The sequence below is a fragment of the Piliocolobus tephrosceles genome, chromosome 1 (assembly GCF_002776525.5).
Source record: "Piliocolobus tephrosceles isolate RC106 chromosome 1, ASM277652v3, whole genome shotgun sequence".
Classification (NCBI taxonomy): Eukaryota; Metazoa; Chordata; class Mammalia; order Primates; family Cercopithecidae; genus Piliocolobus; species Piliocolobus tephrosceles.
In genome coordinates this window covers 79569326-79586733 of record NC_045434.1, presented here as the reverse complement: position 1 = coordinate 79586733, position 17408 = coordinate 79569326, and the positions used below count along the sequence as shown (strand labels likewise).

At 42.1% G+C, this 17408-nt stretch overlaps 1 protein-coding gene across 2 annotated transcripts in view; it reads right to left on the bottom strand.

The window, feature by feature from the left end:
* Positions 1–16210, bottom strand: part of MIA3 (MIA SH3 domain ER export factor 3) — a 54698-nt gene extending 38488 nt beyond the window's left edge. For both annotated transcript variants that reach the window (XM_023203684.2, XM_023203681.2), the window contains exons 1-5: positions 16058–16210; positions 13016–13149; positions 7015–7101; positions 2116–4939; positions 49–348 (exon numbers count right to left, since the gene is read on the bottom strand). In XM_023203684.2, the coding sequence (XP_023059452.2) occupies positions 49–348; positions 2116–4939; positions 7015–7101; positions 13016–13149; positions 16058–16190 (3478 nt within the window). In that variant the 5' untranslated portion in view covers positions 16191–16210. The remainder of the gene's footprint in view (positions 1–48; positions 349–2115; positions 4940–7014; positions 7102–13015; positions 13150–16057) is intronic.
* Between the last annotated feature and the right edge of the window lie 1198 nt (positions 16211–17408).

Below are 17408 nucleotides of genomic sequence, written 5' to 3'. Positions count from 1 at the left end.
CTTCTTTATGATGTCTCCACTTTGTAGAAAAAAATTAGCAAGCTTTACCTGGGTCCAAGTCTTTCTCAATATTTGGCTTTGGTGACACTTCCGAGGCATAAGTGTCCCCGATCACATGCCAGTCCAAGTCTTTCTCAGCATTTGGCTTCGGTGACACTTCTGAGGCATGAGTGTCCCGGATCACATGCTGGTCCAAGTCTTTCTCAGCATTTGGCTTCGTTGAAACTTCCGAGGCATGAGTGTCCCCAATCACATGCTGGCCCAAATGGGTGGGCTCTTCAGAAACCTGCACGTTAAGTTCTGCTGTGTTCTCTTGTGAGAAATTATCGTCATGCAGTGGTTGCATCTCTACAGGTGAGAACACCACACTGGGTTAGCACAACTTGATGACATTACCTATTAGGCTTATCCCACTGACCATACCAGCTCCAGGGCACCTCAACATTGCCCTCCATGCATGGGCATCCCGTGGAGCGTAACTGGGCAGGGAAATAAGAGTTTCACTTTCTTTTATTCCATTTAAAGGATGACTAATCTACATAATAAAATCTACAGAGGAGTATTTCATAAATATATTTATGGTAGGGACTTCAGTAACATCTTTCCTTGGCAAATCAACCTATGCCCACACAAATAAATTTGCAAAAGAGAATTCCACTCAAGAGCAGAAATGTGAAACATCTATTCTGCAGAGAAGTAACATAAACTCTCGCATACACAAGCATGCCTTTCTCACAGAACTAGTACAGACAGGGACACTCCACGCCAGGGCAGCTTGCTGAAATGTCCTTCGAATACTTTCAAAGTACCTCTAAGAGTCAAAGAAAGTGAAGCCATCTCTTTCCTAAGAGGCTCAGGGAACAGTCCAATGTGATCCACAGCAAAGGTGAATTTCCTTGTAGCCTGATATTTTACCCTGAAAATTCATCTGAATATTGCCTTCTTATCCAAAATACATGTTTTAATTAAATGCAAAAAAGTTCTCCTCCCCCAACTCTCAGGAAAAATTAGCACTCTGGAGTAATATATTTTCCTGTGGCTTCCTGTCCCCTTGATACTCTCAATTCAGATACATCTGTCTGAAAAGCCAGAATACACCAGGTGCGGTAGCTCACACCTGTAATCCCAGTACTTTGGGAGGCCAAAGTAGGATGGTCACTCGAGGCCAAGAGTTCAAGATCGGCCTGGGTAATATATCAAGACCCTGTCTCTACAATAAATAAAAAATTAGTTGAGCACAGTGATGCATGCCTACTACAGGCTGAAATGAGAGATTTGCTTGGGCCTAGGAGTTGGAGGCTGCAATGAGCTATGATCATGCCATTGCACTCCAGCCTGGGTGACAGGGTGAGATCCTGTCTTTACAAAAAAAGAAAAAAAAAAAAGAAAGAGGAAGGAAGGAAAGAAGGAAAGAAGGAAGGAAGGAAGGGCAAAGGGAAAGAAAAGAAAAGAAAGAGAAAAGCCCAGATGCAGAGAACAGAACAAGGAACTAGGAATCAGAATGCTTATGTCAGGATATTGGCTCAGGGTTAATTCAACTGAATGGCTTCCACGCATCAAGCACTGCATTAGAAGGCATCCCTGTCCCAACCTTGATTAATCTGAATGTAAGAACCTTATGGCCCAGGAAGGTTTAACTGGAGTAAGTGCTCCCAAGAAACAGGAAGAACAAGCCATTCACAAAAGACAAAATTGGGGAGGACATAGGAATTTAGCCAAAGCATTGATCTAAAAGTTATACCAGTCAATCCATGGTTAGAGAGCAGTTATCTCACGACTGAAAAATCGTGTTCAATAAAACCCTTTCATAATTTTACATGACATTTGTATTTTGTACATTACTTTCTGGTTTATATCTTTCTCTTTAGGTTTTTACAAAGTTTCCTTTTGAAAATGCTAACCAGTCTCAACTATTCTAAGGGAAACAGCAAGAAATCCTTCTCCATGATCCAGCCTAAAAGAAAGAGGGCAGGAAGGAACATGTGGACCTCCCTGTGTTGTCCCTCTCCTTTAGGCACACTGGAAACTGAACAGAGCTTCACAAGATAGGAGGCACGTCAGCGACCCACCCGCCTGCTTCTCCAGCCCAGTTCTGCAAGGCCATAGGCACCTCACCTTCCATTGCTCCACCTAAGCCTTCCTCTAGAGGTGGTGCCATCACCAGTGTGGCTGTCTCCTCTGCTGTGGAGTGCTTGTACCTGACAAAATAGATGAGGTCTTGAATGTCATCAAGCACTGCAGCCTCTTCAAATATGTTATTGTCCTTCATTCCCAGATCTCTATATTCGGTCACACGAGCATCAAGCATTTTTTCTGCTATGCTCAGAATTTGTGACTCAGAAGCACGGAAGACCTTATCTAGGACTTTTTCCATATTATAGGGCAGGCTCTCCTGTTGTGCTGACTTCAGTTTTGATGACATTTCTTGTAGCAAGGCTTCCAGCTCATGGACATTAAAGTACTTCTGGAACCGCTGCAAAGACCGTTGCTCTTTAAAGAAGCTGCTTATGATAAGCAAGTCCTCCCTCTTGTCACTATACTCTGGCTCTACACTTGTATGTGGAGTCCAGAGGAACGAGTCATCTTCAGGGTCTGCAGCAGCAGAACCCTGGCTTTCTGCGCCCACGTATTTCTCTGTGTTCTCATGGTCCTCTTTTGAGAGTTCTCCCTCAAGCTTCCCCGCAAGCCCTGAGGTCTTCAGATGTTCCTCAGGGTTGTCGTTCTTCAGATAATCAGAATCTTTATTCTGAAACACTTCACCTAATTCTGGAGTCTGAGTTTTTATGTTGTCAGAAAAGTCACTTCCTTCAGATTGCCTCTGTGCTTTCTCATCTGCCAGAGGGCGTTCTTTTTCCACCATTGTATTTGGTTCCCTGCCTCCTCTGTTGACCCCTTTGGCAGCAGTCTCACTTTTTTTGTCACTATCTAAAATCATGCTAGTTTCTTGCTTGCTTTCTTCAATTTCTGGATCTGGATGAATGGTCCCTAAAACCGCTCTGTCAGGGACTTGCAGATTAACATCAAACTGCCTGCCCTGACTCCCAGGGTTTTCTTCTTTAGACCGTTTTGCACTTACAGCGTTTTCATCCTCTAATAGTTCTTCAGAGGGATAATCGTTCTCTTCTGCTTCAGAAGGGAAAGCTGGTCTTCCTGTGCTGTCAGTTTGGTCTGTCTGTCCTACCCGCTGTGTGCCCTGCATTGCCTTGTGATGAAAAAACTCTTCATCCAAGGAGTCCTCTTCGGCTTCTCCCTCAGACAGCCTTATCTTCTCACTCATTTGCTTATTGACTGTGGCAGCCACATCTCTTTCTTGTTGCCAGGAAAGATTTCCTCCCAGAATGGGAGCCTCATCTTCCAGTTCTCTGGGCAAATCAATCTCATCTGGAGAGGAGAATCTAGGTTGATTTTGAGTTTTAATAACTAATTCCTCTTTCAATTCCTCACGTTGATGCTCCAGTGAAAGCGTGTGTGGTTTGGCCCCATTTACCAAAGTGTCTCCCTCCACACTGTCTCTGGATGCGTTAGGGTGGTTATCTCCCATGAGTGGTGCATTACCCAAGGATTCCTGTTGAATCTTTTTGTCATTCATTTGATTCCCTGCAGCTTTCTGTGCAGATTCACTCTCTGAGCCACCTTCCAAAATCTGCTCTCCAGGCTTTTCTTCACGGAGCATTCCTTCTGAAATATGAATAGCTGCTCCTTTTAGGTCATTTTCTTTATCATCATAAGCTGATTTTAATGTGTCTTTACCCTTTTCAGCAGCTGGCATAGAGTTGAGGTTATTGCTGTGAGCAGAACTGTGCACAGTCATGCCTTGTTGCTTTTCATCTTCTAATTCTGTCTCATCTTGTATCAGGCCCCTCTTGGATTCCTGAACTCCCCTCCCTTTTCCTTTAATGTGACGTTCTGTGTTTACTTCTGGGTCTTTGTTATTATTTGTTTTAGGAACGTCTACAATCAAAAGACCATCATCTACATTGTCAGGGTCACTATAATCTGTTGCTGACTGTGGTTTCCCCAGTTTGCTCTCTGGGACTAATGCATCATCATCATCTTCTTTTTCTTCCTCTGAACTAGAGCTCTCTAAATCCATTGTACCTCTATTTTCTTCAACTCCTGTGACAATAGAGAAGATAGTGTCCCCCCAGGTTGTTAGTATATTTTTATCATCATTTTTGATGCCAGGGGGCACAGTTAGCTCAATCTTATCCTCTTCATTTGAATTCTGCTCTTTATCTGTTGGATATTTCTCAACTCCAGATTTCGCTGGAGTTTTCATATCTTCCCCATCTGTAAAGGTAAGTAATGGCAACTCATCAAAGTCTTCTTGGTTCTCCTCATCTTCCTTTCCAACTGCATAATACTCAGCATCCAATTCCTCATCAAAATCATCTTCTAATGAAGTCACGAGTCTGGTTGTCTCATCATCAGATACAAGTGCATCAGCTGTTGAGCCAAATTTGGTTTTCAAGTCTAGAGTCATTTCTTTTTTCAAAAGTTTATAGGCATCAATCTTATCCTGTTCATTTGAGACCTGAGAACCATTGCTGGTTTTGTTGTTTTCACTTTCTGGCACTTTTAGTTTATCTTGCAGCATTTCTTCAAAAGATTCAAATGAAGGCTGCTCTCCCTGAGCATGATCTGCTTGGCTGTTTGCGTGGGAGTGGTGCTTCTGAGTTGTAAACTGTTCCTGAAGATCCTCAGTGTTTTCTGAGAATACAGTATCGCTTTCCTCTGAGTTGGCTTCTACTGGTTCAGGTTCAGGTTCCCTTTCCGTAGATAATTCAGAGTTTTTTTCCATATCCTGTGAAGTTTTTTCTACAGCTTTCTCGGAATCTCCAGCTGCAGAATTGTACAGTTCCAAAAACCCTAAAAGTTCTTCTACATTATAATTATCAAAATCATCTCTTCCTCCATCAAAACAAACAAAATCCGTCTCCTGCAAGAAAAAGAAACACATTAGTGTGTCAACAGCCAAGTGTCACCAGAGCAAACTCTTATCCATGTTAATGATTGAGATAATCTCAAATTCACGTTTGGCTCTAGAGGAGCTTTTGCATCAACACTGGGCACTGACTGTTCTTGGGCAGCGGGTGGATAGGACGCTGGAACCCACTTTCCCATCTGAGTAATACTCCTGGCTTCCCTTCATTCTCTCTTCCCCAGGGGAAGAATGATTCATGTGGCTGGTGAGTTTGCTCAGTCCCATTCCTGTTTTCTGTTTGGGACCTGCTGGAGAGAAAACACATATTCTGTTCCTCCATGCTGTCCATTTTACAGAGACAGTCCCGCCTGGGGAGACCCCTAGTTGGGTAGCTCTGTCTGTGACTGGATAAGTCCATCTTAGTTTAGACTGCAATGTTAGAAAGCCCATTAGTTCTGCATGCTCCAAACAGCTTTATCAGTAAATAACGGGGTCATTTTGATCTCCTATTTGCCCAATTTCTGGGTCTCTCAATTTGTTTTGAGCACAGGTGGGGAAAAGTGATGTGTCATTTATTGGGTTCCCCAACTCCCAACATCTATGCCTGGTGTTCCGGGAATTCACCTCATAATAACGCATCCAGGAGGAGCTGAAAGACCCTCAGCTTCTCTACATTGTGCCCTCTATATCATACTTCTGCTCACCCAGTCAGAAACAGGCAGAATCACCTGGCTGTCAGGTTCTCAGTCTACATGGATTTGGGACTCATATTTTCCTTGGACTGGGAAAGATAAATCAGCTTCAGAAGCAACTTACTGAGATACAGACGCATGAGATATAAAAAATGTAAGAGAACAAAGAATGATATAAAGGAGGCTTCCCATTTTACTACTGCCACAAGAACAACTTGAAAACAAGGTTCATTAAGGTAGGTACCTGACTCCAAATAAGCATTCTAGGCAGTCACTAAGATCTGCTTTCAGGACTATTGAGTAAATCTATATTTTTCCTTTCCTCTACCAGTAAGCAAATTGACATACAAGGAGCCATAAAATGATGGAAAAGTTAAAAAAAAACAACAAAGATACTTTTCTTCCCCTAACTAAACATTCACCATCTTCTGGGGAGACCTGTCCAGTATACCAGAGATGAATGATTTCCCTCTTTCCATCATGCACACTTCTGAGCCAATTTTTTAAATATTTAAATATTAAATATATTTAAATCCTTTTAGTCACAAAGCCATTGTGTGCTATAAATGCTCTAAAGAATGTGTAGTTAGCACCTTACAGATATGAGACTGGACCTTACATGAAACTCTCTGGTTCCCTTTTCCAAATCTATAACTATAATCCCTTAAGTCACTAAGGAGTCAATAATAAGGAAACCTTTGTAAGTTTGCATTTCTGGCTCAGTATAAAATTAGAGCTTAATTAATTTAACCTGATTTCTGTATCCTTAAAATGTCTAACAGCTATCCAATAAGTAGTTTTCAAATTTCTCCTTTTGCTTGTGAAATGAAATTATTTGCCTTCTAACATTAATAAGTAAATATAAAAACTACAGAACTCTTAATTTTTCACATATAAAGCAGCAAAGAAAAGCCTGTATAAGAGTACACGACCTTGGCCAGGAGTGGTGGCTCATGCCTGTAATCCCAGCACTTTGGGAGGCTGAGGCGGGCGGATCACGAAGTCAGGAGATCAAGACCATCCTGGCTAACAATAAAACCCTGTCTCTACTAAAAATACAAAAAATTAGCCAGGCGTGGTGGCAGGCACTTGCAGTCCCAGCTAGATGGGAGGCAGAGGCAGGAGAATGGTGTGAACCCAGGAGGCAGAGCCTGCAGTGAGCCGAGATCGCACCGCTGCATTCCAGCCTGGGCCACAGAGTGAGACTCCAAAAAAAAAAAAAAAAAGAGTACATAGCCTTATATAAGAATATCTAAACAACATCTATTTCAATATATTAGATAACTATCAGATTATGATAAAATCTCATTGAAATTATTTTGAAATTTTTCTTTTTTTCTAGGTAGTCACTTATAAGCCAACTTACAACTGAGGACAAGACAGAAATCCACAACTTACATCTGCTGGAACTCGTAGCTCTTCTTTGGTATATTCATGGACTACCTGGATTAAATCTTTTGGAAAATATCCAAAAATACGCCCAACCTATACAAAAGAATGGGCAAAAGGGACAAATATCAATCAAATTCTGTGTGAGAAATATAAATGAGAGACTTCTTAGTAGTGTAGAAAATATACAAATATATAGGTAAGTAGATATAACTAAGAGAGGTAGGTAGTTGCTGTTATAATTACACTGAGATTATTACTACTCTGATAATTTAAGTACAGAAAACTGTTAAGCGAACATTTCTAAAACTCTGGAAGTTTTCTTATATTCAGCTTAATTCTAAACACAGTACATGTAAAGTTAGTGTTTAGAAGTAGATAAAAGAGCTCTGTAAGGGAATATTATTATATATTTTTATATTATTAAAACTATGCATAGCAAAGCTGGTTATAAACACAATTCCAAATAACCTCTAGCAAAAATGTACCTACCCATTTCATAGTATTGCTCACAACCCAGGACTTCTAAGTCTTTCTTAAACAATAAACAACAGCCATGGAATAAGTAAAAAGAATGCAAAGTTTCTGAAATATATGACCACAACAACAAAAGGCAAATACAGCTGACCTTAAACACCACAGGTGTTAGGGGCACAGTCAAAAATCTGCATAGAACTTTTTTTGACTCCACAAAAACTGAACTACTAATAGCCTACTATTGACGAGAAGCCATTGGTTACCAATAACATAAACAGTCAATTAACACATATTTTATATGTTATATGTATATGCTCTCTTCTTACAATACAGTAAGCTAGAGAAAAGAAAATGTTATGAAGACAAGGCATGGTGGATCAAGCCTGTAATCATATTGGGCAGAGGCAGGTGGATCGCTTGAGTTCAGGAGTTGGAGACCAGCTTGATGACATAGTGAGACCTCGTCTCTACAAAAATTTCTTTTAAAAAATTAGCAGAGCACAGTGGCCTGCACCTGTAGTCCCAGCTACTGGGGAGGCTGAGGTGGGAGGATGACTTGAGCCCAGGAGGTTGAGGCTACAGTGACCCATGATGGCGCCACTGCACTCGAGCCTGGGTGATAAAGTGAGACCTTGTCTCAAAAAAAGAAAGTAAAAAGGAAAGAAAATGTTATTAAGAAAATCAAAAGGAAGAGAAAATATATTTACTATTCATCATTACGTAGAAGTGGATAATCATAAAGGTCCTCATCCTCATCATCTTCATATTGGGTAGGCTGAGGCAGAGGAAGAAAGGGAGGGGTCGGTCTTGCTGTCTCAGCAGTGGTAGAGGCAGAGGAGGTAGAAGAGGAGGCAGGAGACGCAGGCACACTTGATGTACCTTTGTGGAAACACAATGTAATTTCTGTCTGGATTCTTTTGCTTCTTCATTTCTCTAAAAATGTTTCTATATGGTACCAATCCTTCTTCTACTGTTTGCTTTATTTTCAGTGCCCCTATCAGAGAATGGTCCACGTTATAAAAGAAGTTAACAGCTGTCTTTAACAACTAAAACCCTTCTATCAGATTGTCTGGTGTTGACTTGTTTTGTGGCCTTTATGTCTTCTTCCTCATTGTCTGCCACTGGTTTGGAAGCACCTATTTCCATCAAGTTGTCTCCTGTTAATTCCTCTGGTGTGGTGTCTATTAGCTCTTGAATTTTGTCAAGATCCACATCTTGAAACCCTTCACCCTCACCTTTTTAGCCATATCTACAATCTGTTTCATATTTCCTTGACTGGCTCTATCATAATACTGTGAAATGAAGCACAACGTCTGGACACAGTTTTAGGGCTCGACAGCTTTCATGGCCTTTTCTATAACGGTGATGGTATCTTCAATGATATAATTCTACCAGAATTTCATGATGTCCTCTCTATTGACATTCTCTTCCAAGGCATTGGCGATCCTTTCCATAAAGTATGGTGTGTAATGAGACTTAAAGTTCCTCATGACCCCCTAATCTACAGGCTGAACTAGAGATGCTGTGTTTAGGGCAAGTAGACTATTTCAACTCCTTTGGTGTTGAACTCACAAGGTTGTGGGTGGCCAGGGGCATTTGTCCAATATCAAAAGAACTTTAAAAAGCAGTTCTTTATTGGCAAGGTACTTCCTAACTTCAGGGACAAAGCATTGATGGAACCAATCCAGAAAAGGGGTTCTCATTATCCAGACCTTCTTATTGTACATCCAAAAGACTGGCAGCTGGTATTCAACTTTCCCTTCAAGATAGATAAAGGCAGAAGGCAGTCCTCATCATAAACCCAACTGCATTTGCACAAAGCAATGGAGTTGGCTTATCCCTTCTTGTCTTAAATCCTGGTGCACATTTGTTTTTCTTATTTACAAATGTCCTTCGTGGCATTTTTCCCCCCCAGAATAGGGCACTTCTGTCAACATTAAAAACCTGTTAAGGCAGATAGCCTCTCTCCTAAATGATTTTCTTAATGGCACCTAGGAACTCTTCTGCTGCCTCTTGGTTGGCAGAAACTGCCTCTGCTGTTGTCTTGACTTTCTTTAAGCCAAATCTCTTTCTCAAATTATCAAACTATCCTTTGCTGGCATTAAATTCTCCAGTGTTAGACCCTTCACTTTCCTTTTACTTTGAGTTGTTATATAATGACTTTGCTTTGTCTTGAATCACATTAGTCTATAGGAATGCCTTTCTAACAGCAAGTCTGTACCCACATAAAAGCTGTATTTTTAATAGTACATAAAATAGTATTTTGCAAAAAGTGTAAGATTTTCATAACTGCTGGCATAGCTGCAACAACAGCTTCATGGATTTCCTTTTCTTTTTTTATAATGGTCCTTAAGCTAGATTCGTTAATCTTGCAACCACAGCTGCAAACCTCGATCTACAGCACATATCAAGCAATCAACTTTTTCTTGTAATGTCATTACTCTTCTCTGCTACTTGACAGCACTTCCAACATCACTAGTGACACCTTGTATGGGTCCCAGAGTGTTATTCAAGGTTTATAGTATTGCACTAAACACAAAAAATACATGAAAACCACAAGAGATCACTTTTTACGCACTATACAATTGACTGGAGAGATGAACTGCTCACGGGGAAATGACATGGAAATGACATGGAAATGATGTGGAAATGACAGCGTTACATGGCATTTTAAGTGGATACTCACAATACTTGAGCTCACTAGAACAGCAAAAGGAGGTGGCTATGAAATATATAGTACAGTATGTAGTACAATTAATTTATGCAATTACGATTTAATATTCTATCTTTACATGTTTACATTTCTCTCGACTGTGAAAGGCGCCATTAAGATCTGCGTTTGTGTGTGTATGTTTTGATAAATTGTAACTTGTTATACAGATTTGTGTATGTCTTACGGTAGTAAAGAATAAAATACACTACGATCTACATGTAGCTTACATACTAATAACATATCTAACTTTTTCTTAATTTTTTAGTAATTTCTGCGCTATGCAATCTAAGAGTTTTTAACAAATTATTGCAAACCTCCACAAAATTTTACAATATATTTATTGAAAGAAATCTGCATTATAAGTGGACCCACAGAGTTGAAACCTGTGTTGCCCAAGGATCAACTGTATTTGTGGATATGATGTGCTATACTGCCATTTTCCAAAAGGATATTACAGGTAACTGGAGACAAAACAAAATTACAATGTAATACACACTAATCTGCACACCAAGCTTTTGTTTCATGCAAACCAAAATCTCTATAGAAAATAATTCCATTCATTTTCAGCACTAGTAAAATGTGCCCTCTTGAGAAACACACAGTCTTTTACTAGCTACTGTCTGAAAGGAAGAGGTATACCTTCCAATCATTAAAGGAGGAGGTGGCATGTAAAACAAATGCACGAAAAGAAAAAAAGACCATTCTATCACTAATTTACAAAACATCTCCATTCATGAGTGCTCTCGTTCTATCTGAAAACTATCTGAAAGCCAGTAGTAGTGGTAAAATACTGCCATGGAGATTAGATAAGGGCAATTAAACTCTGTGTTATTGGCAGATCAAGTCTAAAATGCTAAAAAAACAAAAAAGACTGCAGAATGAAAACTAAGAAACAGAAACGAGAATCATTTTGAAAGCTGAAGACAGAGTTTTAAATTCCTAAGAATAATGTTCATCAAATTAGAGGGGAGACTATTTTATTAAGGGAGAACCTGGAAAAAGGAAACAAATCAGAGGTAGAGGTATATAGAGAAAGGGAAATACTATACATTTATCTTCCTTAATCTTTGTCAATTGGGACCACAGGTGGCATCTCATTTCTTATGATTTGACAAAAAAAAAAAAAAAAAAAAAAAAAAAAAAAAAAAAACATAGGTCCACACGACAAGAAGCAATCTTTATGTCTAATTTTGCTTTCATACATCATTTCTGCCAAGGTACTGTTGATTTCTTTTGGGCAGGGGGTGGCGGGGAAAATAGAGTATTACCTTAAGAGAACAAATTCTACATAAGATAATATCAGGACAAATACAAATAAATGCCAATGCCCTGTAAGGAAATACTGAAAAGGAAGACAGATAAGGCATGAGCCTTTCCATTAAAGAGTCTTCGACTTTATGTGAGCTAAGACAGTATACAAATTGACTGCCACACAAAGCAGTAAAGGAAATGCCACATGAACAGTGCAAACAAAGTGCCACCTAAACAATCACCAGTCAGCAAAGATCCCTTCTGGCTGGGTGCCGAAGGCAGCGTTCCTTAAGAAGGCAGGATGAGAGGTGCGACCCAGAAAGACTGACAGGACATCCAGAGGTGAATATGTGAATGAGCAAAACTGCAGTGGGAAGGAAATGTTAAGTCAAGTTCATTCATCCAAATGCTCAAAGATGAGGAGTGAAAAAAAAAAAAACTTAACTGTTCTATGAAAGACGCAGCCTAGGTACATGGAAAAACATTTCCAAGAGTAAAGAATATCAACAAATCTCATTAGGTAGACTTGAAAGAAACAGAATAGATTTGTCTTGGTATGGAGTGAGCCACTTGGGATGCTCTCTAAATAGGAGAGCTGAACCTGACCAGTGGTTGTTTCCCAAGATTACTCCTGAGGAACCTGGAATGCCAACAGAATCAGTCTATTTTTCCCAAGGGGATTTCTTATTTTCTCTTTGTTTGTTTGTTGTTTTATTGAGAGTGAAAACTTTCATAGTTGGGATGGGTATTTCTCTAAGTGGGGACAATCCTAAAGATATCGAGGACCCTTACTACTTAAAGTAAAAACACAGTCCACACATCACGCTTTCTAAAAAGGAAAGGACAATAACTCATAAGACAGCTCTCAATTAGGTCACTCCCAGTGAATATCCTCGTTAAAAACACTAAAGCATTGATTGCCATGTCTGGTATCAGGGCACCCATAAAATCAGCTGGGAACAGAGCCCCTGGGGTAACCTCCAGACACAAGTGTCTGAAAAGCAGGACAAGGATGACCCCAAAGCTGCAAACAAAAATACAAACAGGAAAGCACATGGGAAACACAACATTTTGCTTTTTTACAGACTTATAATAGCATAGATGATTAGGGAACTGTTCCCAAGACTGCCACTTTTTCATAAATAAAAATATAAACAAAGAAATACACATAAAATCAACTTTAAACTTACATGTCTGAAACACTCTCTCAAACATAGTTTACATAGTAAATCTAATTCCTAATTCCTATGAATCCTTCCTTTTTGAAGCAATGAAGTAAAGAATTTTTCAGCTCTTACCATTTCAACCCCTAATATTTATGGAGCATCCTAGAGGTTGACGCTGAGGGGAACTTGCCAGAATCAGTTCTATTTCAGAAGGCTCTGCTGAGCCCCTACTCTGTGCAGACCCAAGGTCTGCTGGGTACACAGGGCCATCTTTTTTCACAGTCAGGCAGAGAAGACAGGTTAATTCCATCAAGCGTCCCAAGAAAATGCAGTCATTTAAATCTACAGTGCTAGAGAAGCCAGCAAAAATTAAGCAAATAAAGTATGTCAAAATTTTACTTACACTTCCAGCCCAAACTTCAGGCCATGCCCTTGCCAGTTTATAGTAAACATATACAGGATCACCTTTTTTAAAATTCACAAAACGACAATCCGGGCCTGTGAAATCTTCTAGAGCCTCACCGCGGTACATTAACACTGTATATAAAGAGAGAGAGAGAGAGAAAAAAATAGCCAGATATCAGGATTCAGTGTTCACAGTGCATATTGATTTATCAGGAAATATAACAATCCCACTATAAACACCACCAAGTTTTTCCAGTACTCTCTGGAATTGCTTTCATATGCTCAAAGAAAGTATCTCAAATCCTTAGAGCTTTACTGCTATATATCATATCTTCTGCAAGCAGACAGGGGAAAGGAAAACCTTCTCTATTTTTCTCTATGGATAATATTGAGAAACAAAAAGCAACGTGTCAACTGCCACACATGGCTTTTCTCACCCAAGTGAAACTCTCGATTCCCTCTCTAACCTTCTAGTCCTCAATCTTTTCTGTTTCATATTCATAAAAGGCTTCCTTTTGCAAATGGGTAAATTCAAGCCCAGATGATGACTAGCTTAAGCATGACTACATGAAGGGTAATAGGGAGCTAGAGTACCCAGGAACCCCCAAGAGGTCAATTAAGTTGAACTAACCACTCTATCTTCAAGTGGCTGTAACCGCTACTATGTAGCAGTAAACACTGTCAATTTCATTTGCAACTAAGTTGTTTCCTCAGTACAGTGTCTGGATAAATTAATGGGAAAGGATATCCATCACACCCTACTGTAGATTCAATTACATCACAAGGGAATCTTTTCTGAAAGTAAATAATGTTGACTGTATCCAACATTAAGTTTCAAAACAAAGGAAAAAATACCCTTATGTATATTTTTCTATAAACAAAATAAAAAGTCGACATCCCATTTCGCTGGGACTAAGCAAAACTATGAGAATAGGTCAGTAATTCAATCACGCTTGATCTAGAAACTGGTAGAAGGAGTACTTTTATTTTTGTTGACCACATACACAGTTTCCCATGTAAGATGAAATGGACAATAAATACGCTGAAATAGCAGAGACAAAGAAGGATGAATGGAAATAAGATTTTTTTCAAAAGCCAATTTGCTATAAAATACATTAAAAACGTGCCTTTAAACGGCTGTACGTGCATATAGATTTGGAAGGGGTTACTTGTTTTTTGAAGCTAAACTCTGATTATTTTCCAACATGTCAGCTTTGTAGCTCAGATATAATTGAGTGTGAGGCCAGGTTTAAGGTGATGGACAATTTAAGGTTGGGAATAAGATCAGAATTGAAAATGGCAATGTTTTTCTTGCTCCCCCTCATAATAGATCATAGAGGATTTATAATAGATCATAGAGGATTTATAATATCAGAACCCAAAAAAGTGTGCCCTGTGGAACAGCTATTTGAAAAGCACACAAGGGCACCATACACACTCACATTACTAAACACTTTATACAACACAACACACACGCATCTAGATCTTGCTCCTGTTGATGCCTATTGTATTTGGTTTACTCTGAACACATACTATTTCTCAAGTTATGTTACAACCGTGAGCTCTTCTAACATCACGCCTTAGTACTGAAGAAGCATCAGTGATGTGATGATTCTCCAGGTACCTGTTTTGAGGAACCCAGGCAGGGCAACGCTTGCAAGCAAAGAATACCAACTATCTTGCCATTGCCAACGGCAAATGGGTAACAGTGTGGTTTTGACCCAAGAAAACTAAAGGGAAAAATCATGGCAGTTTACCGCTTTTGTAGTGTTTATTTACATCAACCATAGGATTATCTCTAGGAATGGCTTCACACTCATTAGAGATCACTTTTCTTAATTAGTGTTGTAGAGATACAAACAGTTCCTATTATGAAATTTGGTTTTCATAACATCAATTTGAATATAAATCGCTAAACCGTAGGGTTCTTGCCCTTCTTAAAATGAATACTTTTCTATAGGCATTGCTTAACAATGTATGAAAAACCGTTTCTGCAGCGGCTATCAGTAAGTTACAAGGTTGAGCCTGCCTGGGAGGCCCTAAAATGATCCTGGTCCGGCGAACACAGAGGGAAGAGGTTTCAACACACAAGTGGCTAAGGCTAAACCAAGCTTGGCTTATGAGACCCTTGGAGTATTTACTGTCATTCCTGTAATAACCCTCTTCATCTGAGCCTGAAGATCTGTGCCCTCTCCACCGCCCACCTCCAATCCCAGACTGGAGAGCAATTCCGCTTCCTGCGCACAGAAGAGGAGGCTGCCGGTCCCAGGTGGCCGGTGCAGATCCTCGGTCTCTTCGCAGAGCGAAAGATTTTGGTCTTCCTGCAGCCCTGCCTGGCAGTCTGCAAGGAGGCTTCCAAGCACAGAAACGACAGGATTGATCAAAGTCGGGGCAGAGACCTCGGAATACAATGAGTGCATGGACTCCGGACTCGTCCCAAACCTAAACTCCCAATTTCTGTTCAAAAGGCGGTACAAGCCCGAATCCCAATAGAGCAGAAGGGCAAAGGAGCAGCGCCAGAGAGCCTTTCCTGAGAAACCCCACCCTCAACCTGCCACTGGGAAAACGCCCACCGGCATCTGAGCCCTTAGCGCATCTGCCAGGGTATTGCACCCACCGAGGTCCCCGCAGCGCGGGCAGGAAAGCTTTGGCTGCGGCGTGGGGAGCCCAGACGCAAGGCGCGCAACCACATCTACCCTCCCAGCCCGGGCGGATGGCGCGGGGTGGGAAGGGGACGCTGTGAGCCACTCCTGGGGAAGCCGGGGACCACCGCAAGCAACCCCCAGCCCCAGCAGAGGAAAATAAAACGCTGGCAACAAGTGGGAGGTGCAGCCCCCCATGGTCAGGCCCGCGGGGCTGGGCGCTAACAGAGCGGGAGAAGGCAGACATAGGGACCCGGAGCGCGCCCATCCCCGCGTTCCGCCCGTCCCGCCTGCGACCCCCCGGGACGGCCCGCTGGGCTGCGGAACTCCGGCCCCCGCACAGCCGAGGCGGCGCCGCCGCGGAGACCCCGGGGCCAGCCGCCCACCGGCTCACTCACTGCTGCATTCGTCGTCCGCGCAGAGTTTGTGCTCCGAGAAGCGCCGGCCAGTGCTGGGGTCCAGCTGGCCCGGTACCCGCCAGGGCAGCCCGAGCACGAGCAGCCAGACGAGCAGCCCAGGCGCCGCAGCCATGTTGTGGTCACCTCGGGGAGCCGGTGACGCGGAGGAGGAGGCCGGGGCGGGGGCGGGGATGGGGGCGGGGACGGGGGCGGGGATGGGGACGGGGGACGGGGGGCGGGGACGGGGCGGGGGCGGGACGGGGGCGGGGACTGGGACAGGGACGGGGGCAGGGACGGGGCGGAGCGCCGGGGGCGTGTGGGAAGACAAGCACGGAGGGGCGGCGCCCGGGAAGGTCTGAGCAGTTTTCGACTGACACGTCAGCAGAGGCTCTAGGAGGGATGCGGGAGACCTCCAGGACGAGGACTGGCAGCCGCCTCGTCCTCTCCGCGAAGCTTTCTCCTCTGGTCGCTGCCTTGGCAACCAGGACTCTAAGTGTTCTCCCTCGTCCAATCACCTGCCTTTGCCCCAGTCCCTCGCAGAACCCCCGCGTGACTCCATTCGTTGTTCACCCCTCCCTGCGCGCTAGGGTCCCTCAACCCTGCGCCATCTCAACAGGTCCCTTCTGGCCCTTTCTTGCAGCTTCTGGTTTGTGGCCTGTCCCGAACCAGCGCCCCTCCACTTCACCCCCGCTACCCCCACTCTTGGTATGGTACCTCCTTTTCTGAACTACCAAATCCCACCCGCGATTTGCCACTGTTAGTCTCTGGTTTCAGGCTCCCTCCCCTTCAGCCTCCCAGGGCTTCCTTGGGGGCACCATCCCGTGATACTCTTTACGAAAGGGAGAGGTGAATAGAATAGGGGGCTGAGAATGTAAATCAGAGCCTGTGGCCTGCTTGGTCTTTAATAGAAATGGGTAATGTTCCTTGGGCTGAGATCTTGAGATTCCTAGATCTATATCCATAGGGAAAAAGTAAACTAATTCAATAACAGTGTGATGAGCTTCCATTTTGTACTTATTTCATACCTGACATTGTATAAAGCACCCAGGGTGGTGTGAGAGAGGACCTTGTCTAAACAAGTCCACGACTTAGTGAAAACCAACTGACATGAAAATAACTAAACAATAAATGTCAGAGTAGGGAAAACTAGTTAATAGCAGCTAACATTTATTGAGTAATTTATGCCCAGTTGTTATTCTAGGGTCTTTCTACATAGGAATTAAGATTAATTTAATCTTCACAACAATATCACCTTAGAGTAGTAGGTCCTATTATGATCCCCATTTCAGAGATGACTACCATAAGACATTCAAACACCTAGTGAGTGATGGAGCTAAGATTCAAACCCAGG